Source organism: Cygnus atratus, chromosome 4 (assembly GCF_013377495.2).
Source record: "Cygnus atratus isolate AKBS03 ecotype Queensland, Australia chromosome 4, CAtr_DNAZoo_HiC_assembly, whole genome shotgun sequence".
Classification (NCBI taxonomy): domain Eukaryota; kingdom Metazoa; phylum Chordata; class Aves; order Anseriformes; family Anatidae; genus Cygnus; species Cygnus atratus.
Window position 1 is genome coordinate 20882815 of NC_066365.1, and position 25508 is coordinate 20908322.

At 42.5% G+C, this 25508-nt stretch overlaps 1 protein-coding gene across 1 annotated transcript in view; it reads right to left on the reverse strand.

Annotated features, from left to right (window-relative positions):
- Window positions 1–2328: 2328 nt before the first annotated feature.
- The window catches only part of STOX2 (storkhead box 2), a 75689-nt gene continuing 52509 nt past the window's right edge, over window positions 2329–25508 (reverse strand). The window contains 6 exon segments of the mRNA XM_035557923.2: window positions 2329–8056; window positions 12228–12322; window positions 12324–12451; window positions 12454–13734; window positions 13737–14492; window positions 24650–24802. Coding sequence (XP_035413816.1) covers window positions 7861–8056; window positions 12228–12322; window positions 12324–12451; window positions 12454–13734; window positions 13737–14492; window positions 24650–24802 — 2609 coding nt within the window. The 3' untranslated portion in view covers window positions 2329–7860.

Consider the following 25508-nt stretch of genomic DNA (forward strand, 5'->3'; position numbering starts at 1 on the left):
TCTGCAATCTTGATGGCAACCCCTGGCAGTCTCTGCCCAGTGGTACACGTGTGCTGCTTGGTGCACGTGGGGGGAGGACCACAGCTCTGCAGCAATGGCAGATTCTAGTTGTGTAAGACATGGCTTGCACTGAAATCCTTGCAATGCACAAGCTGCCCTGCAGAATTAGCTGCTTAGATCCGTATTTCCCCAAAACCCAGCTAAAAGGACCCAGGAAGATGTTCAAGGATGGGGCTATGCCACGTGATGTGCTCAGCCTAGGGAGACCAGAGGCCCCAGCCCCTGCCTACAGGCTGCTCTGAATGGTCCCCCCAGAAGGCTTGGTTTCTCTGCTCGGTCTCTGTGCTCCTGGTGCTGCCTGGTTTCATCCCAGAGGGACCCAGCCCACGCGTGCCGGGCCTGCCCCGCCAGGTGAGCTGCAGCACGGCGAGCGCGGGCACCGGGAGCACAGTCCCGCTGGGAGCCACAACACAAATGCCGGCGCTCCCTTCTGCTTCTGTAGGAGCAAAGCCTACGGGACCGGGGCAGAGCCTGAACGCACTGCAAGAGGGCCCCCCGGGCCACCTTCACAGCTCCCTGCCCCACTGCCCCTCTGTCATTAGGCAGCCAGGGGAGTTTTACCAAGAACTCAAAGCAAAAGGCTCCGGGTTTCCGCAAGGAAGACAGGAAGGTACATCAAGGTACATCACCGCGTTAGTGTGCGCACAGGCGTGTACACGCCGGCTGATTTATTGACTCTGCTCACTTATTTCCAAATAGCTGGCAGCACAGAGTTAGGTTTTCTGTGCTTATCAGGACGAGAGATGAGAAAAAAAGATAAAAAAATGTACTTGGGATTTCCTGCTCCCAATCCTCATTTATCACTACTGTGACAGCGGGGCTAAAAACGCGTGGTTAAAGAAGAGGACCTGAAGGCGCGGACAGAAGCTGCTCACAAACGCAAGCTCAGCCATCAACACGAAGCCACTGGTGGCTATGCAAGTCCCAGCATCTTCGAATCTGCTGCAAGCCCCTTCACCCTTCACCCACCAGTGGCAGTGAGCAGGCGTGTAATTTTTTGTAGTTTTTGTAATTGTTTTCCGAAGCATTTAGCTGGGACCTCTCCTGGCACCCTGAGGAAGACAAATGTGACCTATTGGTTTAACATCGGTGCGGGTTTGGGGTCTTCAAGCCCTCGAAACACGGAGATGTTGGGCAGGAAAGCACACGGTTAAAGAAGGAGCAGCAGTCAAAAGGAGGAAGAAAACAGAAGGGATGAAAAGTGGGGGCAAGTTTCGATGCCTTTTTTGAAAATCACCAAGCTGGAACAGCACGGTTTGAAGGGAAGTGCTGACAGGAGCTCCTATCCTGAGCTCATTTTCTTCTCCAGGGTCATTCAAATGTGTGGGGAGAGTGTAAAAGAGAAAGGAACGGAAAAGTGAGGAAAAGACCCTATAGGATTAGGATGACATTTTAAGCAGGGAAGGTGAGAAAAGGGGCAGAGGACATTTCCTGTCAAGCAATGCATGGGGAAAACAAAACAACCTGAAGGGGGAAAATGCCAAGAAGGAGCAGAAGAGGTGGGGATGCTGACAGAGAAGGACACCACAGAAAATACACTGGTAAAAAGTTTAAAGGGCAAGGTGTGTATCAAGACAAGATACTCCAGTACTGTGGCAAGGCCCTGGAGCCTTAACCTCTTTGAAACCTTCTTCCAACAGGCAGCACAGAGGCAGGAAAGCAGCACCCGCAAGTTACATTGTCCGCTTGGGCTTTCCAATCAGCTACGGTCAGAGTGTGGGGAAAAAAATCTGGATAAATATTTCAAGAACTGGGAAAAACCTCCTCGCTGCAGCCCTTTCTCTTTGGTGTGTGCCCAGGTCCTTCTTTGGCCCATGAGGATGGAGAGGGGAGGAAAAGAGGGAGCTGAAGTCTGTTGCTTGGGCATCAGGATGCACTCAGGGACTTTTCATTTCCCTGTGCTCGGGTGCATCTCAGCTTGGAGCTCGTGCCTTTGGTGGGGATTGCATTTCCCCAGGACACATCACCCTGCACATCCACAGCAAACTGTTGTTGGTTTTTTGTTTGTTTGTTTGTTTCAAATTCTGCAAATTTTTCTCCCTAGTGCTGTCTTTCTGGAATGGCTCACAGCCCTTCGGGGAAGCACACATGAGCACAGCAAGCTGTAATGACCCTTGTTTTTCTGAGATTACCGATTTGTTGTGCAAGATTTCCTAAACGAGGGAGAGAAACAGCGCATTAAACGGAAATTATTTTCTCTGAAATTGAAAGTATTTTCTCTAAAAACCACCGATGGGTGTAAAAAATCCACTTAAAACATATAACCAAATGTTATTTAATATCTTAAAAAGTAACACAATCCAAAATGGATATTTCACACAACACTACATAAACAACATGAACACAATATTACCATATGGAGGGACTTTCAAATATAGACTTACAAAAATCCCTGTCCTTTTTTTTTTTTCCTTTAAATTATTATACTAAGCATGACAAGTAATCATCATTTACAATATGGTACACTGACACAATAAAAACCATGTTACAAATGTGCTGTTATAAATCAGTAACGTTAGGGAAGACATTTCATGAACCGTAATTATTTCATATGAAATACTATACAATATAAACAGAACATCCATCTTGGATGACCTTTACAGCAACCAGAGACCAAGTAATTTTTTAAATTTTTTTTTTTTTTCAGTGCAAACACATTTATACAAGGCAGTCTTGGCTGCAAAACTCCCTTCTAACATACAGTAAGTCCCACTTGCATTTAGTAACTCATTTAGACCTAATGCAACAGCCACATTCAGTCACTCACAGAAGATTACCTGCAGAATTATGATCCCTTTCAACTTAACGCCTCCTCCACGTGTAGAAGTAACATCTGTGCCAATCGCCCCGCGGGCCCTTTCATACTTACGGGTGGGTGTCCTTCGGGTGGCTCTAACCACTGCAGGACATGACGCAAGGGCATCGTGCTGCGCTAAAGGCCGCCCCGGGAGGTGCTGGGCAGGGGGCCGCCGGCTGCATTTCGCCAGGGGTTCACCCCCAGGCTGCATTTCCAGGTCCAGGTGTGTGCGTGTGGCCTTCTGCGCCTCGGCTGCGTTTAGTGTCTCGGGGGGGGGGGAGGAAGGCGGAAATCCTCAGCTCAGAACTGAGCTTCAATGGAGCTAGCGACCAATTCCGCTCTCTGTTAGGTGCGTGGGAGGCCGGGGGGGTTAACGCCAGATTTACACCCGCGTGGCTGAGACCAGCGTCTGGAGCGCCGCTACAAGAGGAGCGTGAGTCCCGTTTTCTTCTAGCACCAGCTCGGCTTTACTTGGGTCCGCTGCGTGCCACAGGGCACGCTGATGCAGGATCGATGCGCTTTACTTACGTCGGGGGGAACGTTTTAGATATATACTTTGCTTTCTTTTAAAGAATTATGTAAAAAATAGAACATTTCTCTCTAATACTGTACAGCTTTCTTCAGAAGAGCAAAGAGAATTAATTGTAAACTGGGGGGGTGACACCAGATTAGGAGTGCTATTTGCTTTCTCAGCTCAACAATTTGAAGAATCGCGATTGGGAAAAGCTCTGTGAAATGTATTTGAAAAACAAATTTTTAATTAAAATAACTGTTTCTAAAACCACCGCCGGCAGTACTCGTAAGACTGAAAGCTGGTTTTGGCACTGCTAACCTAAGAGTCTCTGCAGGACTGCAAAGCAGTTTCCCTCTTACTTAAACTGAATGCGCGAAAAGATGAGCTCCGGAGTACAAACACTGAACACTTTGGTCAACTACTACGCTTACTCGAGTGACTTTTGAAGAGAAAGGAAGAAACTGGTTAATAATTTCATCCACAGACTCTCAGCCTTGTTTTCTTCAGTGTGCCCCGGCAGAGAACAGGGACGGTGAGGTCTGCCTGCCTCTGTGCTGGGAGGCTCAGCTGGTACCGTGCGAAGTGCTCCACGGCCCTCGGGCAAAAGGCATGGCTTAAGTGCAAAGTATGACCCATGTCTGTGATTGCCTCCATCTCTTTTATAAAAATGACTACCGCTGGCAAGCACTCGGGCCATGGTTTTAATTAAAGTATTTGTTTCCCAATACATCTTACTTTTTAAAGTTGAGCGAACGTTGTTGCCTGTTTTACGGACATTTCACAATGGCGCACGGAGTCAAGCGGATAATGATTTCTCATGGTCTGTAACTGAAATACTTAAAACCAGCTAAATTAGCTCAGCTGATGATTGTATATTAACTTGCATCAGGATAATGGTACCAGGTTTGCTGAAAGAGGTGTTCATAAATCGGGGTTTGTATATAAATGTGATCTGCTTAGGTTCAACTGCCACTTTCTTCCTTTGGTTTTTGGAAAATCTTTCCTTTTTCCCTCTTGAAAGGTGGCTTGTTGCAACTGGCTACTTTTCAAAAGCCAGCTTCATTTTTCTTGGAAACTCGCCCACGTTCTTTGAACAATAGGCACATACCTCGAGTAGGGACCCAATACTGCTCCCAGAGAAGTCAATTAAAAGCTGCTGGCAATTTCTATAGGATCAAGTGTTTCTAATGCACACACTCTAGAAAACAGAGTCTGGATCGTTGAAGGAAGAGCTGCTCTAACACCCTTGCCAGTTCGGAGAAACCATGACCTGATATGTTGGCAAAACGGAGGCAGAACAGGGCCCAGCATGTTTGAAGGCTGCCAAGAAAATACCCAGAGTGTCTTCTGTCAAACCCCAAACTGTCAATCATATTTCACAGACTGTAGATGTTCCTAATTTGCTAAATTACAAATACATTTTCAAGTTCTACCAGGCAGAAATTGTAGCAGTAACTGGGGAGAGGATGGAAGGCTTGAGCCTCCCTTTCACTTTTATCCCAATTATGCAGCCTTGTCAAAGTCTTAAGTGACTCATCTGAAAGACAGATTTTTAATATTGTAAAAGGAAATTGTGGCAATGGAAACATGATGACTTCATACGCAAGCATTGACACACAAGAGAACGCCATGAGCTAATGCTTCAAAGTTTTTAACCTTGCTTTGTACAATACACTTTTTATGTTGCTGCATTTCATCAAATTCATGGAGGTAGTTATATGTGTAAAAAAAATTACCATAAAAGTAACATGTTGTATTATAATAATACATATTAAGTGTGCAAAATGCCGACAGATTTGTGTTGACCCTTTACAGTTGAACACAACACAGATTCAACCTAATCTAACTCTGTAAACCTTTAAATTGATACATTAGAAGAAGAATGACAGATAAGCAACCATGTAATACAAGGCTATGATTTCATCAAAGGATTAGGGTGACATAAAGCACTCAAGCTCCACTCTCGTGGTTTTGTTACCAGAACCTCAAGATGGAATTTCCTTATATTCCATTGTTGATTTTAAAAGAAAAAAAAAAAAAAGAATTCAAGATTAGAACGTTTCTATTTGAAACTTCTGTTTACATTCCATATTCCAAGAGTCACATTAATATTGGTACAATGCCATGTCAACATTAATATGACATTTATGTTGTCTGCTGGTCTCTGGGAACTTTAGGAAATTACATACTAAACAGTTTGTAGGTATGCATTGTCATATTTTGTTGGAATTATGTCTTCTGTACAACCAGCTGCCTGCATAAGTTCTGATTAGCTTATGACAAACAAACATTTCTCCAAAAGGTGAAATTTGTTTTTGCTGTTCACATTTTAATACTGCCATTAGTACTTCAGATCATCAGCTATATATATATATATATTTTAAGTTTTGACATTTTTATTTACTGAATCGATACATACTACTGATGTCAGAGCTGTCTCAGAAAACAAAATCACAGTCAGCCACTGCATAGTATATGACAATTCCCCACAAAAACTCTGACTCTACAGTTCGCATGGAATAAGTACGGCTGGAGTTACATACTGAGTAATAAGATGCGTCATGCAAAGCATTATATGGTAATTAGAGCACATCTTGGAAGGTATGATAAGGCAGAAGGCTAAAGGCCAAGTGACTTTGATAACCAACCAAAAGCACAATAATTTCCTTTATGTGCACTGAAAGGTCTTATTGCTCCCATGAAATGGAATTTATACATTGAAACCAAGGAAAACAGACCTGTGCATTTACTGGGTACTATAGATGTCCTTGACGGAATTAGAAACTGATTGTGTCCAGAGTTAGAAAGCCATTTTTATAAGTAAATGAACTTTATCCAACTGCGTAACATAAGGCTGAACCTTCAGTGAAGACTTCTGATGACAATATAGAACATGAGTGAAGCTCAAATGACGCTGTGTACAGAGTAATACACGTCACCAGAACCTGATGAAAACACTGGTTTTAAATATGTACAGTTGGGTTTAACACCTGTGTACTACAAGAGCTAGACAGTGTAAATGTCCCTTTTGTATTCAACAGTTTGGACTATTGAATATTTTAATATCTTTGTTATTCTTCCACCAATTTGTCTGTTCTGATAAAAAATAAAGATAGAATTAATTTTGAAGTCAGTTTGTTGCACTACCAGGTTGCATGAGTAACAGAGTAGAATGTGACCCTATACCTAAAAATTACTCTTTAAGTTCTACTATCCTTAGAAGTCACTCTGCAGTAATTAGCATAGTATTAATTACTTTGGAGCAACAGTTTAGGGGACAGCAATTAGGATATACCATACCTACAGAATTCAGATTTCTACTGCCAACCAAATGGACACATTTAATTTCTAGAAACTAGACGTGTCCATAAAATGCTAAATTGCAAATAACATCCACTGAATAAAAAGGCCAGAAGTTTATAATTCTCTAAATTTTGTTCTCTGATAATCACTACAATGTATGCTATTTTTAATAGCCTAATTTAGGCACTCTATTTAATAAGCTACATAAAATAGATTTATGTCCTTCCACTAGAAAGAAATCAATTCTTCAGGCCATACTTGTCATTTATATCACAAAGAATATTTTTGTTCAAAGAAATTAGTTATTCTGATTCCTATATTGATGGCGAGTTGCAATACCAGAAGTGACACAAGAATTAGATTATCTTTCTTAAATACTTGATTTATACTGAAGATATTCCCTATATTTTGTGTCACTCCACGTTGCGGCTCCGTGACAGTTATAACTTTCCCTTCCCTCCCCATTCCCCCCTCTACCTCCTCATTTCTGACTCTGGAAGGTCAAGTAGCAAGTTTCAGTACATAAACATCTCTCATACTTTTGAAACACGAAAGGGGAAGCTGCCTCCCTACCCACCCTCCGTACTCTAAAAGAAAGACCTCTTTTTACTCACTTAAACAGGTATTTTGCAAAATTGTGTCCCAAAAACACACAGTGAAAATGACTGATTGGTACTAATAATTCACAGATAGAGCTGAGGTCACCACTTGTCACGTTTGGCATCATTTTTCCTCATGGTGATCCTGGCTGGTTACTTTCAGCAGTGGCTCAATTTTTGAAGTAGAAGAACTCTGCAGCAGAGCTTAGCTTCTGACCGGGGGCATCACACATCTGTGGCATTTTATTTTAAATGAAGTTGGCAACTGCATGGACATTGAAAATGCAGATTACACTTACAGTGTCTAGACTTTCATATATGTGCTCAGTTACAATTAAGTGAAGCAAAAAGTGTACATATTATCCCTACTGCTATTCTGTTGCTACAGAGCCGCAAATGTGAAAAGCAATACCTTGAAATAAAGATTTCTTTGTTGCCCCTAGTCTACATAGCAGCACAGTTTAAGTAAACACTAAAACTGTGGTTGAGATGCTTTTTTTTTTTTTCCCCGAAGATGTAAACATCAGTCCCAGTGTCGTAAACTTTACTGTATAGGATGAGACAGAAATTCTGAGGCAGGATGACTATCAGACACTAGTGACAGAAGCTTGCAGGCAGTTAGCTGGTTTCTGCAGTTTCTCAGCTTCGCTTGTCGGCGGGTCTGCGGTGGCTCGGAAGTTGAAGGTTGGGCCTGCACCACCGTGTGCAGGACTCAGAGCGGGGTTCTGACGTCTGTTGCTTTCAACAATACTCGAAGTGTTGGATGCCAGGCTCTCACGAGTACTAGAATGGAAAAGAAATATATATACACACTCGTATATGACATGCCTATATATCTATGGACCAGACAGGAAAGGAGAATAGAGTGTTTTATAATAGGCTTCCTGTGTTTGTATGTAATGTCACATCAATAAACCATCTCATTTTGACGGTTCACATGTGTTCCTCCAAAACGGGTTCCAGAAGTACTCAGCAGCCTCCGTACTGCAACGCAGGTACAGCACTGAGCAGGGCTGAAGCTGTCACGCAGGGTCTGTAAACTGAACCGGTATCAAGCATCTGGATTTTACACTCAAGGAAATAAAACAGCTTCCATTTTGCACGTGGGGCATATTAATTTTATTTCCCGGATGGTGAATTTTTGCACAAAGTAACTTCATCAAATCAGCACTGTGACTGGGCAGAGCTAGGAGAATACTTGTGTAGCACAGCCTCCTCTGCTGTCCCCTCTTCTCTCTCTGTCTTTAACACAGATTATTTGTAAGCTAAAAACACTACTTTACATTAAACCCGTAACGCTTCTGAACACTACACTTCAATTCTGCTTCACAGCTGAGCCTATTGCAACTTACAAGACAGTGAGAGATCTTAACTGCCTGGTCTGCAATCATTCTCGAAACAAGAACGGGTGCTGTTATTTCATTTATATAACAGACCAAGTTCCTTTCGTTCTAACATACTGCTTGTCCATGGGAGTGACAGCATACTTAGCGCTTTTAACGAGTAAGCCTTTTATTTTACTAATGACAGAGTTTCATGGTCGGTTTAAAATCAACCTATATTTACCTGCTACTGAAAGGAGCAGCTCCCACCTACCTTGTGTGGTCCTGACCCTGCAACATGTTCCTCTCCCAGTTAAATACTAGTCCTGAGAAAAAAGATGAGGGCTAGTAACAGGGGAAGAGTGGAAACACACAGCCTGGAATGTGGCAGGGAGAAACGTGTCAGTGCATGGCACAGGGGAAGAAAGAAACGCCTTGTGCAGCTGTAGTAATAAACGTAGCTGCAAACCATCCTAAACCGACTGAATCTGGAAAAATCAATGATGCTTTTAGAAAAGCTCTCGTAGATATTTTCAATTTGATCAGATTTGGTACTGATCACCTCCTGCCAATCACCTGATTGTAAGTACGTCCAAGCAGCGACGACGGGCGACGCTCACACTAAGCAACCTCTGTGAGCTGCGGTGACGTCGGGTGTGATTCTGTTGCTCAATTTTTGATCCCTCTCCCTCTGCTTATTAATGAAAACAGATGCAATCTTTGTTTTTCAGAGATCAGCCAGTACTGCATCGTTCTTTACGGGACCACCAATTCCAGATTTTCAAACCAATTTCAATTCCAATGTTGCAAACTGACCACTGTTAACATCTATAGATGATGACTGCAGTGAGAGTTTAGCATGCTGAGCAATGCCAAAATTAGCTCTTAGGTGAAAAGAACAGCAGTATTACATGAACTTTAAAAACAAAGGAAAAAAATAATATTAAAAGCTAGTGGATACTATATACCACTTGTATAAACGTGCTGAACAAGATACAGTGAGGCTGTGTTCCCAATGGCAACGTATTCATGAATTTCCCATACAAATACTTTTGAAGTCAAACGACCACTGCAAATCTCGTTAACTACATCCTGTGTTGGTGGTTTTGTTTTTTTTTTTAAATGCCCCTTTTTTTCCTGCAATTTGTCACACTTTGAAAATATCCTTTTTCTTTCACAGTGTAGAATTGGTAATTTTGATTCCCCGAGCAACGCTGCACACTGCAGTTTAAATGAAAGATGAAAAGATACCACCACACCCCAGGAAGTCCCGTTACACATTAGTGGAAGCTAGGAGAGTACACTTGAGAAATATCCTTAGAAACGTGTCCTGTTTTGATCCTCTTCCTGAGGTACCTGCTAATGGACACTGTCAGATCTAGGGGAATCTCACCAGATGGATGCTGGATGGTGTTTTTTTATTTCCTGGAAAAGGGCTGTGGAGTACATTTTTTATAAGGTAGGAAAGTAATAACAGCACGGTAATTATAGCCAAAGGGTTGAATTCACCCTCAGCTCCACTTATTTTTATAGTTATATCAAGGAGTGACCAAAAGCGAGCAAAAGCATCCAATTTAATCATCTTGATGCAAAACTCATGACTTGGACATATAAAAGCCTTTGAAATATCCAGAATATATGCTGGCCTTATGAAACAAATACACAGAAAAAAACCTGCAGAATGCTGCATTTTTGTATAAATAAAAAAAGCTTACTTGCAAAAAAAATTGTTAATAAATAAACAGTAAAATAAAAAAGGGATGCATAGAGCACAATCATTATTAAAAGCTGCTTATCTGTTTCCCTTTTAATCTTTACAGAGTGGTATAGCAGCACTAAACCCAGTATGCTCACAACATTCTGTTCTCTTGCTAGCTAAGTTTAAGCTGAACATCAACAGCAATTTTAGCTTTTGTGTAACCAGTTAGGGAAGGAAATATCTGACTTTGCATTAACCAGAAATGCAAGCTTATACTCAGTTTGCATGCAGCAGGCAAGACAGCAATCTAAGAACTGATTTTTATCCAGTCAACACCCTGTCCTGTAGATGAAATGCATGCTGCAGAGTGAGGCAGGCTGGGCAAGCAGCAACAAACATCATATACTCCCCTGCAAAAACTGACTGCAAGTACAGCACTTCAGCTCAAAGAAATTACATTTTTTTTAAAAAACAGTGCACACAGCCTCATACAGCACTTGTGTGTGAAAAAGATGCCGAGCATCTGCAGAACTGTAACAGGAGCAAATCCAAACCCTTCTTGCATTTAAGTTAGATTCAGTGTAAGTGCAATGACTTGCTCAAATTATTTTTCAAAATTTCTACTCGGAAGAATCATACATGTGTTAAAAGCCTGCTCTGGTAGTTTGCTGTTCCCTGCATGCTGCAGCAGGCCCAGTAATTCCTGCCTTGTCATTAACATCAAGCAGGAGTAACCATCAAATCCAAAGGAATTTATTCCAGAGTGACAGGACTAACTGAAAAGGAAATGTCTAGGAGCAGGAAACCCTTCACATGCCTTTCTGAGAGCCTTTGCTATAGATTTAAAAGAATATATAATTTTGAGGAATAAGAACACTTTTTATAGTGAAAAAAAAAAAACACACCACAACACCAAACAACATTTTCTTTCACCTAATACAAATCCAGTCTTGGAGGTTTTATTTTTAAACACAGCCAATAAATAATTTAAGCCTAAGCAAGACATTATAAAAGAACAACCATCGTAAATTATTTCTGTGGGTTTAGAGTCATTGTTCTGAACTCTGATGGGTTGCTATCCAGGGCAAACAAAACCAGGCAAGCTCCACTCCAGAGGGGACCTACGGCTGCCAAAGGCCAGAGGGAGAAGGAAGAAGGCTCAGATGAAGGATTCTTAACCTGGAAATGAGCTGGTGAAATTTTCAGGGTAGGAAACACACCAGCAACTCTCTCCTCCCTATGTCTGTGAGACTCCTAGTGCACTGAGACTTCTGTGATGTCTGAGATCCCTGCAACGGGAATGGCTAACCACTGCCACCACACACAAACGTCTGGACTCCTTTCCCAAGTGCCCTAGGCAAGACACCTCCCTCTCTGCTGATGCAGAGCTGGGTCACCTCTGAAGTTCAAATATCCTGAGCGCTTTCAGCTGTGGAGGGGGAACAGCTGTTCCAGTCTCAGCAGTTTGGAATGGTGACAGATAGATAAATAAACTTCCAAAATGTTTTAAGAAAACAAAGAAAAAAGCACAAAGCCCCCCCCATTTTTTTTTTCTGTCTGAGCCAAGGATAATGGCACCTAGTTATGTCTACTCTTCCAATTAGTCTTGATGGGGAAGGGGAGGGGGGAGTATGCAGGAGCTCACCCCTTCTACTCTAAATGCAAACACAAGCTTAAAACAGAATAAAGGATACAGGGAGTTTTTTCAGCAAAAGCAAAATTATCTAATACAGTCAATGCCGCAAATGGCCTCTGGTTACTTACAGTATGGGGGAAGACCCACACCTCCGAATTGTGGATTCAGAGCTGCAGAAAACACGGTCTGAAAGCCTAAATGTGCTTAATACGGCCCTATGTTCTGTCACCAACACAACACACACAGGTAACTAAAACTTCCTAGCCGGTAAAGCTGCAATTAAGGAGACAGTCCTACCGTGGGGAGTTGAACCCGCTGTCCACAGTAATGCTGCTGCTGTCCATGCTGTCCAGGCGGGCCGAGTGGGTGGCTCGCTGGTTGTTGCTGCTTTCCCGTTTCCTTCGGGGCGAGCAGAGTGAGATTCTTCTCAAACTTCCGCTGCAGGTCCCGCTCCTTTTCTCGCTCTAGGAGCCACTGCATGGTGCCCACGTCATCCCTGTTCTTCTCTTCCTCAGCGTTTTGTTGGTCCCCTCCTCCGAGTCGTCGTCGTCGGACACGTTGTAGTAGTCGAAGGAGGCCTCCTGGTTCCCAGTTGTCTCCTGCTGCCTCTGTGACCCGGGCATGGCCTGCGTGACCGAGCTGACTATCGCTTGCTCCAGCTTCTCGCATCGGACCGGCAACGTGTCAGAGGGGGTCTTCTGGTGGGGCTTGAGCAGGGGTGTGCTAGACTTATGGTAACTATTCACAGAAAGAGTGTTGTGCAGAGGTTTAAAGAGGGTATCCTTGCTAAATATTTCTTTCCTTTTATCCAGGCTGCTTGACTCAGCGCTGTGGTGTTGGACCAGCCGCCCGTTCGCCATCACCTCTGGAGTCTGGCCAGCTACTGCTGAGCCACTGCTCGGGCCCTTTGGGGACTCCTCTTTGTGCACCCCGGGCTCCCTGACAACATGCTGAGACTGTCTTTCTGAGGGAGCCATTTTTTTGAGCCCGTCTGTCCCTGTCAGCGTGTCATGATCCTCCTTATTCTTTCCCAGCGGTGACGGAGCGGTAAGCACGGTCTCGCTGGACGTGTTGCACTGGAAATAGTCATCGACTGCAGATTTTGTTGTGCAGGAGTTGAGCTCGCTGTACGACGGCAAGTTCTCCGTAGGCTTGTTTTGTTCCAACAGGCTACACGAACTGGGGGTTTCTACACTGCCACTGGCTATTTCAGGGATGCAAGTCTCTTTGTAGCCTGCGGCTGAAATCAGAGCCCTTTGATGACTGAGTGACTGAGACGGCCGTAAGGTACTATCGTCAATGTAAGTTTGGCTAGTCGTTTGGTCATCTGGGCTACAGCCTTCACCTATGTCTTCAGGTGTGCCTAAAGTAGCTGAACCCAGAGGTCCTTTGGAGTTATCCATGGATCTAGACCTTTCTTTAGCCTTACTGGACCGCTCATTCCTTGATCGTCTATCCTGCGTATGGCTGTGGCTCCGGTGGACCTTGGAGTGGGAGCTTCCCCTGGAAGGTTCAGGAAAAGGCATTTCAGTTCTTCTTTTGGCCAGCTCCCCAGACACGTCCCATTCTGGTGTCATGGGAAAGTGAGATTCAATCATGTTAGGATTGCTGTGCATTATAAAATTATCTCCCTTGTGTTCTATTATAAAACAGCCTTCCCGTGGGGATCGAGTCAAGGGATCGTAGAAGTCATACTCCCTTTCGGCAGGGATATCCAAATGAGAGCCATCTGATGGATCTCCTTTGGACACCCGAGTCTTGCTGTGTGACCTCGACTTCCCATGAGACTTTCTGTGATTCCTACTTTTTTACTTCGTCCACTGTGGTGAGCTGAAGATCCTGCTTTGCTTCGTTGAGCCTTTTCTTCTTCAAGTTTCTTCATTAGTGCAGTGTGCCTCATGACATTTTCCACAGTCAAGTCTGGGTTAATGCGCCTGATAATCTCCATTTCTACTTCTCTAGGTATAGTGGTAGGGGTGTCCTCGTCCCTTAGCGGCCACTCCTCTGGAGGAAACTGGGCAGAGAAATTCGCCAACTGTTTTGTCTTGTCCTTCTTAAAACTTAATCGGAATAATTTGAGTCCAAATTTCTTAGACTGCTTTTCTACATCCTTGGGCTTTGTGAGCGTCTCTGCTTTATAAGAAAAATTGACAGTACTTTTACTTTTCTCAGTAGGTGGGACCTGACATAACGAAGGAGGACAGTATGAGTCTTTACAGTCTTTTGCTGATTTCCTCTGTAGGGTAGATGCATGCATGCTGTGCATGTCCTCTCTGCAACAATGGCAGGAGTCGCAGTGGTTTTTGGGTAGTGTTCGATCCCTGACGCATCCCGAGGTGGAGGGAGTTATAGTTCCTTGTTGCGGAGAGGTACATTGAGACCTGTCAGGTATCCTCTCGTCCAAATGGTACCATTTACTGTTAGTTCTTATGAGAGATGGTGTTATAAAGTAAGTCTGCGGGGTTACAATGAAATAACCATCCGGAGTTGGGTATATTTTCCTCTCCCGTACAAGCATATTCAAGGTATGTCGAAGGATTTCTGGACTGGGTGTTGGAACTCCTAGAAATGACAGCAAACAACAATCAGGGAGTGCGTAAACCTTGGAGGACCTCTCTGGCTCCCCCCCTCCCCTGCAAAAACCTGTTTTTCTGATGTGTAGGCTGGAATATGCTGAACAAACAACTCCAGCAAAGTACTTTGCTAGGCATTCTCTTGTCTGTTTGTTTTTCCACTTATCTCCTACACTTTGGATGTATGAATTATTAAGTAGAAAGGAGGCCATTAATGGAGTGTTTGGGAAAAAAAAAAAAGAGAGAGAACAACTAGTCACTTCCATTGCACAGGTGACCCTAAGCTACAAGATGAAATCACTGGAAAGCAAAGGGTATCGGGGGAATACTTCACTTTTTTTCTTCTTCCAACCAAACACCTATATCCCAATTCACCAGAAGTATTTAGAACAATGTACAGTCATGTATAAAACAGTGGTTATTTGCTTACTTGGATGCCTAAGTTGTTTCTCTATGGAAGAATACTACAAAGGAAAAAAAAAAAAGCGTCCCCCAAATTTAAAACATCTCAACTACAACAGCGGCTCCAAAAGATACGCCTTGAGTGATACAGTTCAACTTGCCCACATAAACTTTTCTACTGTGTTGCAACTTACAGATCTAGCTCCTAACACGCTGCTTCTGAGAGTTCACTGCCTTTCACGTGAGATGTGAGGGGTGCTTACCTAAGTGAAAATATCACATACCACGAGAGGGACAGGCTGTCAACCCTGCACCAGTGTCACACTAAACACATGGTAGACCTGGCGCTGTGAACCTGGTCCTTCACACTGCCAGTACTCCTGCTGGGTTCAGTGGTGCAGGAGCAAGTCTTTAATACTTTATTAGATAGAATACTGAGTTAGCATGCTGTGCACAGGAATAAGCTCCATCTAGAGCTAAGGGAACAAGAGGTTTAGTTCACAAGCTAGTTTTAAAAAATCTGTTTGTGTTGAATTAAAAATAAAAATCTTGGAATTTTTTCAGTGGAAAAAGTTATCTTCAAGCAATACATTTGCTGAACTAAAAACTGCTTAAGTTTATTTCTGGGTATTAACCTGGTTTATGTTTTTAGAATTGAAGAAATTGTTTTAACCAGTTAGTATTATTTACTCTAGGTTTTAGTTTTCTTTTCATCAAAACTAATTTAGAAAACAAGTAGCAGAAACAGAGAGTAAGTTAAGCTGGAAGGGACCTCCTGAAGCCATGTGGTCAGCCCACCTACTCGAGATCAGGCCAACTTAGGTCACGTTGTTCAAGGCCTTGTCAAGTCAAATTCTGCATAACTGAAAGGACTGGAATTCCATGAAATCATGCATGCATTTCATCAAAGTATCTGCTTTTCACAAAAACACTTCATGGAAAAATCCCAACCAGCTGTACCTGTGACAGACACAGTTATCTTCTGCGGCACACAGTGCGTGGTCACCAGCTCTTCACCTGCGTGTCAAAGGCTGGAGTCTGCAAGCTCACTGAGCTCCTTGTGTGAGCAAACACGAGGATGACAGCAAGGGCTCTGGCGCTACCACCAACATCCCACCGAACGGGCAGCGTGCTGTTGATGGCGCACATAAATGGGCTCCAAACTTCAGCTCCCAGCACCACAGCACAAATGAAAGGCAAGGCAACGAAAAGTTCACTATCTCAGAGCGTGCTCCACGTGACAAAGAAACCAAGAATATCCAGCTTCTTTACTGGCTAATCTGGGATGCTGAAATTAGATCAAATAAATAAACAAACGGGCCTGGAAGAAGGCTCTGCATTTTACCAATACTTTTCAAAATGCAAATGGATGCCACAAAGCTCACATACACCATCGCTGAAAAATGCTACCAAATAAAGAAGCTCACACAACATTTTTTTCAAAGGAAGTGGGAAGGGAAAGCTTTTATACTTTGTATTTCAGAATGTCTCTGTTGAACAGCTTGACTTTTTAAATGAACTGGAGAACTCGCTCAAAAACAGTTTCTTGCTGCAAGGTTAACTCAGCACAGGCATGTTCTTGAGGACTGGATGGCAGCCTGTAGTAAAACATTTGGTGACTCAAATAAGTCCAGCCTTTGTGAACAAAGCAAGTCTTACAGTGCTGAACAAACTACAGGTGACCAGTAGCACAGCTTACAGCAGCTCTAACATCCTGTAAGCCTCAGAAGCCTTGCTGCCGTGCACCCTCACACTTGATTTCATGATACCAAACACGGTGACAAGATCTCCCATTCACCATGTCAAGCACATTGGAAAGTAAAGCACAGTAAGTAAAATAAAGGTTCAATTTCTTGGCTGCTTCTGCCAAAGAAACAGATGCAAACTACCTGGGAAATAAGGAGTGGTGGAAAGTGAAGAGAATTAACAAGGAACGGACATACACCATTTTCCATGAAGAAAAGCACAGGCCCCATGCCCTTTATTTTAACATGCCCTTGTACATCTGCAGAGCCATGCTGAAGGAAATCTGGAGGAGCTCTGCCTGAGTTGAGCCCTGACTAGAATTTACGGGAAGAGGTAAGCGTAACTTCACTTCCTTTACTTACAACTACAACAGCACACTAAGTAAGAAGAAACAAGTAGAAAGATGCTAGTCCCTCTTATGCATGTTACTATTGCACTGCTTTGATCTGCCAAAATCTGAAAATCCCCTTTTTGCCCAAACTTGAGGAGTGGTGCAGGTGCCTACTCTCTCACATGGGAGAAGGGACTGCCTGCCCAGAATCCAAGGCAGCCCCTGCTCGCAAGTCTTATGCTTTTACTCCAGTGTAGATATTGTCCCTAAATTGCCCATTTCTAAATGTAGCCGACACCCTTCTATATCCAGGGATAGAGCTCAGGCTGAGAAAAACAAGAAAGATACCACCTAATTCTGCCTGCAAGTTCTAGGCACCACCCTCATGACATGAAGGCAAAACAGCCTGTGTAGAACAGGAAACAGACTTTTTTTGGCTACAAAAACAAATAATGTCGTCTCCACTTAACTTTCTTTTATGGAAAACTTCCCCCCTCCACTCTTTCTGCAGATTTGGTCACTTAATGAAGGAGAAAGAAAAAAAAAAAGCAACACAGCACTCAAGTTTATTTACAATAAACCACCTATAGCCTTACCCACTAATACTACAGCAAAGGGACTTTCCTTCGTAATATTCATCTCCTTTTTCTTAACATGTATTCTTAACTTCTGAAACACGCCTTTACCAAAAAGGCACTCACTAAAAGCACTGTGGAGAACACCGGTGCCCACCTTTCATTTGAATGATTACATGTTCGTGTTTCTATATTTCAGTAGCTGTAGCTGCATGCACACTCTCGTACTTAGAATTCAACCTTCCTGCAGATTCAATGACAGTAGACAAACAGCACAGGCAACTTAGTAAGTATTCTTATGTCTGGCTTCAAATGTTATTTGAATTTAGGGACATGGCCATACTGCTCATATCCAGTAGCATCTGGATGCTACAGCTAAAATCTTACAATGGAAACAGCAGTGTTAGGAGTAACATGGACATACGAGAGAAAGCAGTTAAAACAGAGAAGGTATATATATATGGGTCAGTACACAGAGTTCACGGGCAGTCCATAGAGCTCAAAGAGGGTGCCTTATCCAGAGGAAATAGAAGAGGTAAGGACAGTACATACTTTGAGAGAGTATGTGAGAGTGAAAAATGGAAGGAATACACAAATGAAAGGGATAATCAGAAACATGCCTCTTTTCCTCACTTCATGTGGTAATTCTGGAGAGAGAGCACTTGGATTGCTGGATGAGCAAACATGCCAGGCATAGCAACAGATGGGAAATGCTGAAATTCAGAGAGTCAGGGGAAAAAAGGCACATCCCTCCCTAGGCCTGAGTCCTACATCTCTCTGAACTGAAGACATCAATCAATATGCCAAGCTTCCTCTGGACTGTGAGGCAGTGGCACCTGGTAAGCAGGCTGCCCTCAGCATAACCCCAGGAACACGAAGACTAATTTCAGTTCCTACAACAACCAGTGGTCAGCACCAGAGTGTGTACACCTTCAGTCCTGTGCTGAGGCCCGTATGTCTGCTCGGACAGCAGCACCCCTTCTGCCTTAGGCTTTGCATCACAAGCGGTGGATGACTCCAAACTCAAGCTTATACGCCTCTCCATCCTGTGCTGAAAATGCACTACAGGATCCAATACTGCTCCCATTGCCATGCAGCTGTTGTGCAGCGGTCAATCACTCCTCCTTCCTCTTCACATACAACTTGACCAATCCATTGCATTCTTCAGGAGCCTACACATAAATATCTCAATACATACCCACCTTTGTCTAGTCCTTTGTCCTTAATTTACTTAAAAACGTTTTTAAAATATGTTGATTGTTTTTTTTTTTTTAAAAAAAAGGAGGAAGACATTCTCCTGTGAGTTTACAGAAAAGTGAGGGGAAAGAGACTGATAGGGATCTTCTAATGTTTTATACTAGCTTACACAAAAATGCCTTGCAAATACATGGTAGAAATAATCATGCATATTTTTCACCCAACAAACCATAATGACTACAACGTGTTGGGTAAACGGGTCTCTGAACACTGGGTGCACTGTAGTTACATTAATCCACTAAGTCCTGGGAGCAGAGAATGGGCAGACTAACATCAAGGAGGAAATAATTAGCGTGGCTGGGCAGTCAGTGACGCTGTAAGTGAACTGCACCAGCCTTCTCTCTGGAGTTGGAGCCTGCCGCTTCTATCCACTGCATGCAGACTTCCCTGTGGCTCACTGCCCCAGCGGTGACGGTGGCAGGTGCAGCTCTCTGGAGCCCAGTGCTGACAGCTAACGCTGGCTACAGGCTTTGTCCAGGTCTCTTTCGGGTACTTATGAAAGCAGGCACAGCCCCAAACTTGAATTAGGCTGTCCTGTAGCGCGGACAGGAGCAATGACATCCCTCTGGTTCCCATTTTTGCTATTTTGAATACGTCTTCATACTTAGTACGTCTGTGAGTACTTCAAATATGGCATAGCCTCAGCAGATGTACACTTGAGTGGTGCCTACTGCTCATAACCAGAGCCAAATGGCACAAAGATCAAGAAGTGTATTTATACTGGGAAGTGTAAAATTTATCCTACCTAACAATTCCTTTTTCCCACTACTTTCATTTCCCCTCTGGAGCAGTTAAACATTTTACCCCAAGGCTCCAGCTCTGTTGCTGGGTTTTGTTTTTGAACTTGAAGTAGTGGGGCAGTGGCTGGCAATCAAGCTCAGTGCAGTTAATAGAAACATAAGATCCTAAGGCCCAAATTTACTCCACTGGATTTAGGGTGTGCAGTGGAATTACACGAACTTAGAAGTCCAAGCTTCCCATACTAGCATCAGGAAGAGAGATTCTCCCATTTCGCAATTCATATTCATACAGTAAAAAAACAAAACAAAACAAAACAAAACAAAAAACACACCACACTCCCACACAAGAAGCCTCCTTGTTTAGTGCCATGGTTGGTGGGGTTTCCATGTTAGATTCTGGCAGCTCAAATCAAAAATAAAATAAATGCTCCTCTGTGTGGGCTTTTACTAAAAGTTCTGCAACCTTTAAAGAGGTTAAAAAAAACAGCACAGAAAAGTTCTGTGGATGAAGACCCTAAGATAGCAGTGGGTCATTTAACTGTTCTGCATATGGCACTTTCAATGCCATTCATCAGGTGAAAAAATAAACACACTGATAAGAAAGCATAAAACGGGAACACGCTGGGACTGGCCTTGCTCCAGCTAGAGCCACTGGCCAAGATTCTCCTGACTTCAGCACGAACAGAGCAGGCCTGAAGGCTCTCAGTGAATGAGAAGAGGATCTATTTTTCGTCAGTGTGCATTTACTGTTTGATAGCTCTACACCTTTTCACATTTTGTGAGCCAGGGAAGCAATGGGCCAAAGCGGCTTCCCGTTCCTGTTATCAGCTCGATTATCCCAAGGTGGGAAGTCCAAGTAGGGAGATCTGCACATTTGCGACTGGCCACTGCAAATGGGAAACCAGCAAGGTACAATAACTTGATGAGGCAACTAGGACAGCAAGGCTTTCATGCCTGCACAGTTTCTCCACAGTTACCACCGCCAGGACTGGGTTTGCAGGCGATTGTTTTTAAGTCAAGCCTCTTCCTCAGTTAGATCTGCAACTCCCCCACACCGTCTCAGTTGTCTGACTCTTCACTCACGTGGCTAGATACAACCCATGATCCACACTCCAAGGATAACAAAGCATTTAAAATAATCAACAAGACTTAGCAGCCCTACTGTGTTGGAAATACCAATGAGAGAGAGAGGGCAAGCAACTTGTCAAAGATTGTGGCAACTCTGCGGTACAAGCTGATGAAGAAATCAGATTTCCCAGTTTCCTCGAGATTTTTTTCTTCATAGTAACCTGCCCACATCGTTTCTATATATAACCTGCCCCTGCGTTCAGAAGTCTCCTTATGGTCTCCCTTCCCGTATTAAACAGGAGCAAGAGGAAAAAAAAAAAAAAAACCAGTAGTTTAGAGACTAGAGTTTATCATTTAAAATACTGTATGACAGCAGTGGTGTTATTTAAGATTATGTAGCGTTTTAATAATTCAAGAGCAGAAACTGTCTGGACCCTGAATCAACAGACACGTACATTTTTTGCATCTCAAGAGAGTCTACTATGCCATCCACTGAGCTCCCAGACAGAAGATTATGTCTTGTTTGCTGCTCACAAAGAACACTGACCTAGAGTGAACTCAGTTAATGTAAGACACTTATTTTAAGCGCGACATACACATTTCACATATTTAAAGAGTGAACAGATAAGAAGGTGGACGCCAGAGGGATTTGCCAGCTTTCAGAAAAATATGTTTGCTTCGAAAGTGACCTAGTCCAATGCACAGACAAACTTTCCCCACTGAAATTCTGAACACCTTAAAATGATTTTAATAACTATGTGGACAAAACTGGAAAGAAAAGAAAAAGCCTTCCTAAAGGCAGCATAGTCTAAAACTTGATGCTTTCTTCAGCCATGGTCATACTCCTAAGAGGGTCTGGCTGCCAAACACAGGACCAGAGGTTACATTCTTAGCTCCTTATACTGGATTTCAAAGATTTACATTTCGTGCACAGGATTAGAACCGTGGTCAATAAATTATAAAGTGGGGCTGTACAAACATCTCATTGTTTAATTCTAAGTTAGAATAATGGGAGCACGTGCAGCAGGAACTCTCGCTTTTTAAAAAACCTAGCCACAAATAAGATGTGCATTATCATTACAAACTTTGTCAATAAAATAAATTCATGAAAAATACGTCTGAAGTAGTATTTAAATGGTGTTAAATCTGCTAAAATGATTTTCTCCTGAGCTGATGCTAAGGCTTAACAAGGGATAAAAGAAATACTCTGATTGGCTCATGAAATACTAGTTAAGGATGTGGAGCTGTTGCTATGTGATGTTATAAATAATTAGCATACCTTATTTCACATAGAGCCATGGCCCAGATTTATGCCTGCACAATGGCTCAGCAAACTAGAGGGCTAGACTGCTAGTGTAAGACCCGCACTGAGGAAAGAGGTTTATTATTCTTAGGCAGTTTGAGAATGGCATCTGGGGTCTTAGGAAATTTATACATGCCATGAAACGCACTGAAGCATCTGTTCATTAAAACACAAACGGCACAGGCAGACAAGTGCTGCTACAGGGTGAGATACAGAGAGGTTATTTGACAATGACAGATACTTCTACACTGATAATGCTCTCCTCTCTCTCAGCGCATCAGAGCCTAATTAGGCAAAATAAACTATCAGAATATGGGAGGACATCAGGTAATTGAAAACAGCCACAGTGATCACAAGGACTCATGGCTGATTTTTGGGACAGTTTGGGCAGACAAGTGGAGATATCATTCAGCACAAGAAAGAGGTTCTGTTTATTGGAAAAAGGTGTGAGATGTATGGATAACCCTCATACACTGACAGAACATGCATGCTCTGTTACACGTCCTATGGGTGAGAGAGAAAGGCGTTCTTCTAGAGACGGGAAAAAATTGGACAACAAAGGGTGGACTGTTTACATATAATTTTATTTATGTTTTGGGTAGGAAAAAAACCAAGGCTCTCCTTTTTTAATCCCAGACTTGAGAAATGCACATGCTCATGGCTAGTGGAAAAAAGAGGCAGCAAGAGACCGTGTGCTAACTTGCCTCAGGCTTCTTGTGAGCAGAGCCTACAAAATAATCCAGCCTGTTGAATTATTTTTGATGTATGGTTCTGTCCTGCAAGAATAGCTAGACCTGATAGGCACCTGATAACCATGCTCCCAGGAAACCCAGGGGATGCCACCAATAAATTATCATTTCCACCATGCAATCATGTTTGCAATAAATGTATTGACAGAATCATTGGAAAAACACTTGCAGTCTATGGAACCTTTCTCGTATATGGCTATATAGAAAACGTGACTGGGAAAAAATCATCAAAATAAATTAAACTAGGATTAAAATTGTGAACTTTACCTTCTTTGCATGCTACCCGTTATAATTTTTACCACTATTTTCAAAACCTACAAAGCATAATGAAATAAACCCTCACAAGCAAAACCACAAACTGGGTCAGAAAGTCAGTATTTACAAAATATATTTGCAGTAAGTTTTTCCAAAGCGTGAATATCAAACATCAGACAGAATTGTTTACTTCAAACATGGCTCTAGATCCAGAACTACATTTTAGAATCCCAGAACCTAGTGCCTGTCATAGTAAAAGCCTACATAACATTCAAGTCTTTAAGTAACTCTTGCTCTGTAACTTAAAGCAGAAAAAATCAAGACAACAAATCACGGCTGCCCAGATGAAGCAGATGCATCAGTAATTTTCTTACTGAAGAATTTTTAATGAACTGCTTTTACAGCTGTAAAAGAAGTACAATAAAGAGGTTTCTTAGCTAGTTTAGAGAATTGTAAACTGAGGCACAGAATGGTCAAACATCTTATCCAGGATCATACAAAGCTCAAGTGAAAATACTGGGCTCTCTTGAGCAGTAAAACCTCTGCCCAGGCCTTTACAGCACACTTTTAGATGTCTCTTCAAGATGCATTTTGATTGATTCACCAACTTCTGAAACAGGCTGCCAATAGGGAAGTGGCATATTCACAAGTACATTCTTAATACAGTTTACTTTTGTTGATGTTACAGTATCTTTAGTCCAAGACATTTTAATTTTACTGTTAGATAAATATTAGCAATTGCTGGCAAGAAAATCTCCTGAAGAGGACACAGCAAGCAAATCTACGGCTCCAAAACCTTTCTGTCATGGAGAGAGTTGTCAAGTAAAAAATACATTTAAAGATTTTCAAGCAAGTGCAGTGCAGAAGCAAAAGCCAGAACTGCATCCAAGATGACTCTGAAAGGCCCTGGACACCAGGCTGGCAGCTTCCTTTCAGTTTAATTTTAACAATCCCCTGCTGATAGATCTCAACTGCTTGTATCAAGCCCCCCCCCGCCCCCAACCCCCAATTTAAGAGTCTGTCACAGGTGCAGGAAAACATGTGGGAAATCTGCTATTTAAGAGAATGCTCTACACAGAGACCTCTGTGAGGTCAGCCCTATGTTAGTGAATGATGACACTTCAAACAGGTTAATAAAGTCAACAGAGCTCTTATGAGTTAGCTTAAAACCAGCTTGAAAGCCACAAGGCAGAATAAGTCTGCTCTGGCTCCAGCATATGCTTTGTTCTCTGTAAGTACTAAAAAGTACTAAACTCTCCTGAGTATGATAATAAAGAATTTTGTGAGAAAAGAAACAAACAAGGTTATTCTGATATCAGTTCAAAAGAAAAAAAAAAAAAAAAGAAAAGAAACAATCCAATCAAGTTTGTTGTTTAGTACCTCAAGACTGTTTTAACAGTTACAAAAAGTCAGGAATTGACCCTGCAAAATGCATCTCATGTGAACAGCCCTGTCAAAGAGAACTTCATATTCTGGATGTATAAAAATAAAGAACAGAAAAGGTTTTAAGATTAGAACACAAATGCCTCCTTTTACTTTTGGGTAGCATCATCTCCTGGATGGGATGGAAATATTAAGATAAACAGACTACTAAATGCTGAAAACTCCATCTTCTTATAAGCAAGCTAAAAATACAAGCATCTTTCGGGTAGTGAATCCTTTAATTGCCCTTTTACAGACATGAGCTCATCTGACCAATGATTTATTAATGTACAGTTACCTGGGAAGCAGGTTGTTAGGTGCTCCATTAGTGCTTCTTGTGTGACTTGTTTTCGGGCAGAGTTCATTGCTGAGATGGCCAGGCAAAGGATTTCCCCAAGTGGAATAAACTGTGACTGACTGATGGGAGACATGCTGATTGGTGATACATCACCTGCAAAAAGACAACAGATGTGCAGTGAAGCATTTTGTTTGAAAGTGCTGCTCACAGAACGGCGATGAAGAGAGACGACTGGAGATGATGCCATACAGCTCTGCAGGCCTTGTGCTGTGCAGAATAAGAACCATCCAGCTCATTTCAACCAGCAAGCTAATTTCAAAACTCAGACACAGTGAACTTTTGAAAATGGGATATATACAATGCAGACATGGCTTCCCAAAGGGTGCAGTAGAGAGATTCAGAAAAATGCCGACAAACTGGCATTTACGGTTGGAAAACCTCTTGTGCCACCAGGTAACTGCATAAACAAAATAATTTTATGCATTTTTCTGGACATAAAGCCTTCACTCCCCTTTCAAAGGCTAGTGGTATAGACCACCTACCATTTCCACTTGATAGAATATTTTTTCTTAATAGTAGTAATAAAGATTACAAAAATATGTCGATGAATAACATTTTCACTCAGCTGATAAAGTGGAACACGCTCTTTAAGGGCACAGAAGCATAAAACACCTAAAGATTGATATTTTGAATAAGTCTGTCCTAGTTCTATGCATCCAATGCCTTTGCATGGATGACGTATTTTTAGAAGAGGAGTTTTAATGGTTCCAGCATGGTCTGAAAATAAACTTTGTTGTAACTTCACCAAAATAATTTTTTATCACGTCATCTTTAAAAATAATTCACTAACATGTACTTC